The sequence below is a fragment of the Arachis duranensis genome, chromosome 6 (assembly GCF_000817695.3).
Source record: "Arachis duranensis cultivar V14167 chromosome 6, aradu.V14167.gnm2.J7QH, whole genome shotgun sequence".
In the NCBI taxonomy this organism is placed as follows: Eukaryota; Viridiplantae; Streptophyta; class Magnoliopsida; order Fabales; family Fabaceae; genus Arachis; species Arachis duranensis.
Genome location: NC_029777.3, coordinates 87,596,306 through 87,604,389, shown reverse-complemented (window position 1 = coordinate 87,604,389; position 8,084 = coordinate 87,596,306). Strand labels below are relative to the sequence as shown.

The following is an 8,084-nucleotide window of genomic DNA, read 5'->3' as shown; positions in this document are numbered from 1 at the left end:
GGCAAACGACAATTCAACGAAAATTATAAAAAATCTAACTAAAGAATAACTATTTATCATCCAATATCAGCTTACTTTATATTTTTTTTAAATTCATATTAATATTCAAATGAACATCAAATAATAATTTTGTTGGAAGCCATAATAGAGATGAGTAATGCATGTTTGAAATTGAAGTATATTATGATAAATGTGGATAAAAGAGAATGTAAATAAAAAAAAAGTCATTTAAAAAAAGAAAAAGAAAAAAATTGGTTAAAATTAGCTATAAAAAAATTATCTCCTTATACTTCTTCAACAAACAAATATTTTATGACAGCAAAATAAAAAAAAATTATAACAAAATCAAACATTTTTCAAAGCAACATAATCAAACTTTTTATAAATACCAAATATCATAATCTTATGTGAATTTAATGGTTCCGCAATCCAGGTATATATTACATGGATGAAAAGTTATGTTTTTCCTTGAAAGCTAATCAAGGATGAAATATTCCAATTGGGATGACATCAACTTCTCTTTGTCACTATGAACAACTACTACCATGTCTTGTGACAGAATCAACTATAATAGTAAATCATATTTACATTTAGGATGTATTTGTTTGAGGTAAAAATGGGATGAAGGAAATAGAAGGAAAAGAAATTGAAAGAAAAATAATATTTTTCTTTGTTTGGTTGAATAGAAAAGTCAAAGAAAACGAATGAATAGTGTAAAAAATAAGTGAGACCCATTAAAATTTTTTTTCCTCTAATAATGGATGAAAAATAGAAGAAAAATGTACTTAGTATTAAAATTTTAATATTATCCTCTATTTTTTAATATATTTTAAAATATATAAGGATAAAATTGTCTTTTCATAACATTATATACTATTTCCTTCCTCTTCATTTTTCTTTCGTCCGAACATATCTAAGGAAAATAAAATTCCACTCAATTTCTTTCCCTTCTCTTCTTTCCTTTTTATTTCCTTCCTCTCTATTTAGAGTCTAAATTTATTTTAATAGTTTTACATGTGATTTGTCTCCTATTTCTAACTACTGAAATACCCTGTACCAGATCTATTTATCCTAATAATGTTTTCTTTGCATATCTAAATCAGTTGAAACGACATTCCACGATAATTGAAGTGCTTGCTATTTCAAATTTCTCTCTAATGCACATTTCTTGTCACTATGCCAATTCAGCAAATAGTTTAGCATATTACTAGGGCACAATACCAAAATGTTATGCTATGTCTAAAAGGCTTAGGGAATGTGTGTATAGATAGTTCCATTTAACACAACCAATTTACAAAAAAGGAAACTTGTTCTCCAATTTACATCCTGTTTGCTTCCTCCCAAAATTCGACTTAAAAATTAACACAAATTTTTTACCTAATAATACAAATTAAGAGAGAAGATGATCTATGTGCTCCCAAGCTCCAACAGCAGCTTGAGGCTATTATCTGACAAACTCTACACTACTTTTTCAACTAGAACAAGATTTGGTTAGATTCTGAGATTATCACCTGGCGGAGGATGCCGACTCTCCCAATGAAACAGAAGCCAGAGAAGAAGCCCAGGCCTTGGCGCTCCTCGCCCTCTCATGAAAGTTCCTGGTCTTGCATAATCGTAACTTGTTCCATATCCTCCTGACATCAACCGCGTTGCGAACACGTCCCATCATCACTTGGCTTGTCTCACTGAATATTTGCAAGTTGAGATGAGGAGCATATGAATTCCAGAATGCTCGGAGGCGTGACATGATCTTGGGAAACACAAAGAGGAGCATCCTCAAGCATAGAAACAATACCGAGAACACTAAGTAAGGTTCCCTGCTCGATATTTCTTTAAGCGACACACCAACTAAAGACTTCATTGTCGAATGCTCATCTCTCATTAAGCTGCTTAGTTTATGCACAACAATGTTAAGATTTGCTTCAAATCCTGAGGGTAGGCAAACAGATCATAAGTTTATTATCAGTCATTGTAATTTGTCTCCGGAAAAGAATCAATTCCCGGGTATATATACACTAATGTCCAAGCTATAAAAAATGGTGATTTTTTAAAATTTCATTAGAACTTCACAAATTTATGAGCAAGATTCAGAAGATGATTACCTGTGTTTCTCTCATAAAATTCTACAAGGGTTTTAAGATTGCGCGGACCACGATATCTCACCCTACAAGACTGGTTCACCAGTAAGATAGCAGGCAGGCTATGGATTCCATATTTTGAATATAAGCTGCAGGGGACAAAAATACATGAGGACACAAATGGAAAGCAACTTATGTTTTTATTTTTATTTTTTTTACTGCTGAATTTCAGTTTCATATTCATGGCATTGCCCTTGACCAAAAGGAAGCAGAGGTAGCACAGAACAGAAAGGACGAACCTAACTGCTGATGAATGATGATTGCATATACATATAACCAAAATACAAGAAAAAAATTCTGTAAATATCAAGATATTTTAAAAGAGTAGCAGGGAGAGCTACAAAACCTTGGCAAAGCTGATGACTGCTCAAGTGCCAAATATTCTACGTGAGGAAACATGGAACTAAGAACTTCATAGTCGGGAAGCAATCTTTGTGAAAAAGGGCACCAGGAAGCATAGAAGAGTATAGAAATTTGTCCAACGCTCTTTCTGCCGGACAAAATCGCATCTATGAAATCCCCATCAGCCTGAACAAATAAAATGGAAACTTCAATATATTTCACCAGAATATGCAAATGTAAACACAATAACGGAGATAATCAGAAATAATTAAATCTTCAAATATTACTAGCTCCAATTATGAAGTTAAAAGTCAAATAAGAACAGGAAATGCAAGATCACAATAAAAAAAAAAGGCAACAGAGATCACTTCCAAATATCTACATAGATAATACAGAATAGTGTCAGATATCCTGTACAGATAGTAGACTTAATGATGTCATAGATATGTTGCGTAGGGTTCGGAAAAAGGCCACACCCAGAAGTGTAATATAGGCAGCCTATTCTAACACAAGCATTAGTGGTTAATTCCACAACTTGAACCCCATGTTCAAGCCACCCACACAGAAATGAAGTCAAACAAAACAAAGGATCCCTCTGCCGTCGGCCAATGCAGCTCTGCAATGCTGTGCCATTGCCAGAGACAGTTGCATCGGCAACAACACAACCCCATGTCCGATTGCTCGTTTAGTCACTTCACCACTACTAGTCTAGTTTTGAGCCTCCCCATCAACTGCTATCTCAGGACCAGATGCCACATGAGTGGGAGTGAGGATGAACAAGTTGAGAGTTACAAAGGGAGGGGGACACCAAGAAGAGAAAAGAAGGAATTATGGATTTGAGGTAATGTGAAATCAGACAGGAATTTTAGAGGGTAAAGCTAACATTTAATATATGATGTTAACAGAGTTGAGAGTTAAAGTTTGTTAAAGAGAAGGGTGATAAGTGTCAACCTGCAAACTAGTGAGGGAGGGTGCAAATGTCATATTAAAAGACCTCAAGGGAGGGAGGTAGACATAATTTGCGCTAGAATATATGGATTGGTTAGAAGAAAATACATAGATAGAAAAGTCATGGAATGTTGGGGGAAAAAAGCCAAAGGGTATAGGATGCTCAACTAGTTAGCTTTAATAACACCAAGACAATTACAAGAGAAAAATTACGCAAGAAATCTCTTCTACAGATATAGGATTGATTGATTGCTCAACTGGTCCATGATATTCAAGGGGTAATGAAATAAAAAGGCCAAAACCATAATTCGGTAACACACCATCTTTCCCTTTCTATAATTCAGGGGGCTAAAACAACCAGGTTTTACCATCCCTTCATAAAATCATCACCCTTCCTATTATTTTCTGAATTAATATAGATTAAGAAATGGCATACTTCCTATGTCATACAAAATAATTAAAATGCATGTGTCAATATCGGACCAATGTGAACAGTACTACATGAAAACAGTCCATTTTCTTGAACCTTTTTTTTTTTTTTTGAAAAAGAAAAGAAAGTTTGTTTGAAATAGGAAAATGATTACCAGTCAGTAGTCTAAAATCCTTTTTTCTTGGTAGAGTAAGAAATTAGATTAACGAGGGAGAATGTAGAAAAGAAGATAAGAAATTCTCAGACAGATAGCTAAGACATAAAGGGATAGACTATGTAACAATAGATGCTAATATCTCTGAAAATCAGCTAGAGGAATACCATTAAATAAAACCATTAGCTAAGCACCAAAGGGATGATAGACAGGTCATCCTATCCCACATAAAATCAATATTAGAAAAGAATAGTTAAAAAACCCCTAGAATTCCTTTACAACCAAAATAAACCGAAGCATTGCGTAAATCAAGTATTGCTACAGAATCTTTGATTCTTTGCATGACCCAAAATTCCTGTGTGTGTCCTGGGGGGAATCAAGGGAGTTTATAAAGCCGCATTCCCCACCCATATAAAATGTAAAAAGTAATTTGGTATAACCTCAAAATTTGGGCAGAAGTTTTCCACAAGTTTTTTGAAGACATCGTTTCATATAAATCATAGGGGTTCATAATATCATTTTCTTAATAATACCCCATTGAAGAATCAAGGGAGTTTACAAAGCCGCATTCCCCACCCATATAAAATGTAAAAAGTAATTTGGTATAACCTCAAAATTTGGGCAGGAGAAGTTTGCCACAAGTTTTTTGAAGACATCGTTTCATATAAATCATATCCATAAAATTTCCACTCTCGGCTTTTAAGGAACAATAAACTGAACTCCTTACAGTAACTTGTTGACTTTATAATCTCAGGATATAAGTCGTTCCCATCATCACTTTAGTTCAACATCAATGTCAGCACTCGGAAACAGGTAGGGGCAGAGAGAAATCAGAGACAAGGGAATAAGATTTGAAAGCATAGGATCAGACAACATGAAGCAAAATTTTATCTGTCATACATGATCCATGTCATACATTATCTGAAGCTCAACACTATAGATTTTCCTAAACAGTACTTGTGCTCCTTAAGCACTACATAAATATCATTCATGTAACCAGGATATATTCCAGCCAGTGCTTAATAACATGGAACATACTTGTCAAATTCATCCTATTTTGGATTGAACCTAGATGGTAGAAATGCAAAATTTGGATCAAAACAAGAGAGACAAAAGATCTAACTTATTATGTAAAATTATATTCAACAATCAGCTATATATATGTATTAGGACAAGAACACAAATAATGCATAGCAACAATAAACATCAAGATCACAACATTAAATATTTGAATATATTCTATATCAGTATGCATAATAACTGCGTCACATCATTTGTATGATTGTTTACATGCCTTAGTACAATACCTATGTAATCTACCATAAATAATGCCTTATATCAAAACAAAGGCTTCTAAGTTATAGATAAGGTCACAACTTGAGGTTAGGAACTACTAAACCAAAACCACTAGGATCATCAGATGAACATTTCAAACAAGCATACAACTCCGAGTAAGTACAAATAAAAAAGGACAAAACCAAATAGGTTTTATCACCACATCCAACACCCACGAAAACCACAAAAAAATATCTTCGCAAAACTCCACAACAACTCCTGAAATTGCATTTACCACAACTCAAGCTGAACTTGCTCAGCCAAAGTTCAAAGTTGCACTGCAGATGCAGATCATTGCACCGCCTGGCTATAAGTGTTGCATCACCTAGTAGCAGCCATGGTCATATGGTTGCACTGTGGTTGAGGATCTCAAATTCAAAGTTTCAAGGGGAGAGACAGATCAACTATAACTATCCTATAAGTGTCTAGTTAGAAAGGGAAAGAATGAAAACTTAAAAGTCCATAGCAATTAAAAGTAACTAAATCAAATTTATTCATTCTAATAAACAGAATAGTCTAGGGAACTAGGGTAGATATATAGACTTTGAAGAACCATTCTGGTATGATCTTCATCTGTTAACTTCATGAAAATTGGTCAATGATCAAGAAACTAAAAAATAAATGGACCATGCGAGATCTAGCATAGCTACATGCTTACCAGTTATCAATTTTCCATGAACACACTTACATTTTATGTAAGGAATTACAAAACAAAAACAATATTCAAATAATTTACTTGAGAACATCTTTGGTGCAACTGGCTTAACAAACAGGGTGTGTTTTTTCCAGTCGAAAAATAGGAGGATGAAATGTAAAATACCATTTTTTTCCTAACTTCAAAAAGCATCTCTTTTGTTGAGGGATAACCTAATTAAATGTGCATCCAAAAAGGAAAACTATATCTGAGACACTATCAAGCATGCGTAAACTTGCAGCGTAAACGATTTGATTGAATGGATAGAAACATCTATTTTCTTGAGGAAAGTATCATAATTCAAAAGATCTCAAGGGGATTTAGGTTTTCCTAAAAGACACTATGATGATAAGCATCTCAACTTGATGCTTGAGTTAGGACCACAAAACAGTTGTCAGGAAGATATCAATGTGATCCCCATTCTTAACTAACCGACCTCTACTGAATGCTCCATGATGCATCGATATTAACACCGATACCAACACCAAGATAGCAAAGGTACACAAGATTTAATTGTGTCCAAGCTTATCAAGCATCAAACTATCAATGACTTTAATTCTCTATGATGGTAATTCAAAAATTTTCAGGCACGAAGGGGCCAAAATGAAATCCATCGTCTGATTTGAATTAGAAAAGAAGCTCTAATAAAAGTATCAGCCAAATAGAATATGAAATATTGAAATTATCCCCAGCATGCTTTTCATCTTTCTTCCAATTTCCAAAATCATGAATTTTTCCCTAAATATTTCCACGTATATTGCTTTCCCCATATGCGATTAGATTACTGGCAGCACCAAATATTGTGATTCATCGATTTTTCTCATAATAAAAAAAGAACCTAATGCTTCGAACAACCAGAAATCCATGAAAACACAAATAAATCAAATCAAAACGAATTAGCAAAAAAAAATGGGAAAAAAAAAATATATATATATATATGAAATAACGAAAAGTCAAAATCCAACACCAAATCGGATTAATAACCATCACAAAAATTGTCGTAAGAAGCCAGCAAATCAAATAAAAAATGGAAATCTAAAGGAATAAAGAGATGAACCTGACGAGGCGGTGTCGGCGAAACGTCAACAGAGCATTGAGATTGAAGGGCATAAAGAAAAGGAGGAACGTCTGGAGATGGTGCATACGAGGATTGCGCGAAGGAGAAAGAAGTGATGAAGAGGAGAAGAAGCAGAGAAGCCATGTATGGGGAAGAAGAAGAAGAAGAAGAAGAAGGAGAAAAAGAATGCATTAGAAAAGGGAAATGATATGTGCAACAGTGATGAACGATGAACAAACACCAAGGAGAAAAAAAAAAAGAAAAAGGAGAAATGAAAACAATTATTTTATTGTTAATTTATTTATTATTGATATATTATTACAAGACAAAACCCAAAAGGGGGGTGAAAAGGAAATAGATATATAAATGTGAGATTTTTCTTTTCCTTTCCTTTTTGATAACTACTATATATACAAAGAGAATGTGCTGTGCAATGTAGTCTTTAAATAAATATATGTATCCCTGGAATCTTAAATCTGGTAATGTTGGGGGTGTGATGTGGAATGTGGTGGGTTAAGATTTAAGAGTAGTGAGAGATGGTGGCTGGCGATTGTGGAAGTGGCAAAATATGGCCAGTTTGGTTTGGTTTTGTTTGGTTTGTTTATTTATTCCAATAGAAGGATGGGAGAGGGGTCCAGTAGCGGGTTTGGTTTCTTTCTTTTATTATTTATTTATTTATTTATTTATTTATTTATTAAAGGATTTTGTTATCTTCTACCATAAAAAAAAATATTTTAATATTTTGATAAATTCAATATATTAAAAACGTAAAAAATTTTATTTTTATAATAAATAATACTAAAAAAATTTTTTGTTATAATATGCAACATCTTTAAGAGACAAGATAGTAAATTTTTTTTATTAAATTGCGTATAATAATAATAATCTATGTAGCTCTTAAGTATATATCTCTTATATACACTTCTTTTTATAGAAACGATAAATATTTATTACGGAGAGAAACAAACAAAAACAGATATGTATTA

General features: G+C 33.2%; 1 protein-coding gene across 1 annotated transcript; it reads right to left on the bottom strand.

The window, feature by feature from the left end:
- Window positions 1–1,256: 1,256 nt before the first annotated feature.
- LOC107494482 (5'-adenylylsulfate reductase-like 5) lies at window positions 1,257–7,661 on the bottom strand. Its single transcript, XM_016115512.3, has 4 exons — window positions 7,099–7,661; window positions 2,485–2,666; window positions 2,103–2,227; window positions 1,257–1,929 (listed from the first exon to the last, which is right to left on the bottom strand). The coding sequence occupies exons 1-4, from the start codon at window positions 7,288–7,290 to the stop codon at window positions 1,508–1,510; spliced, it is 921 nt and encodes a 306-aa protein (XP_015970998.1). The 5' UTR covers window positions 7,291–7,661; the 3' UTR covers window positions 1,257–1,507.
- Window positions 7,662–8,084: the final 423 nt, after the last annotated feature.

Excerpts from the sequence above, each read along its gene's own strand:
- LOC107494482 (XM_016115512.3), bottom strand. The coding sequence starts at position 7,290 with ATGCATTCTTTTTCTCCTTCTTCTTCTTCTTCTTCTTCTTCCCCATAC. Across the intron at positions 2,228-2,484 it reads CAGTCATCAGCTTTGCCAAG|CTTATATTCAAAATATGGAA; the intron begins GTTTTGTAGCTC and ends TGTCCCCTGCAG. Across the intron at positions 1,930-2,102 it reads ATTTTATGAGAGAAACACAG|GATTTGAAGCAAATCTTAAC; the intron begins GTAATCATCTTC and ends GCCTACCCTCAG.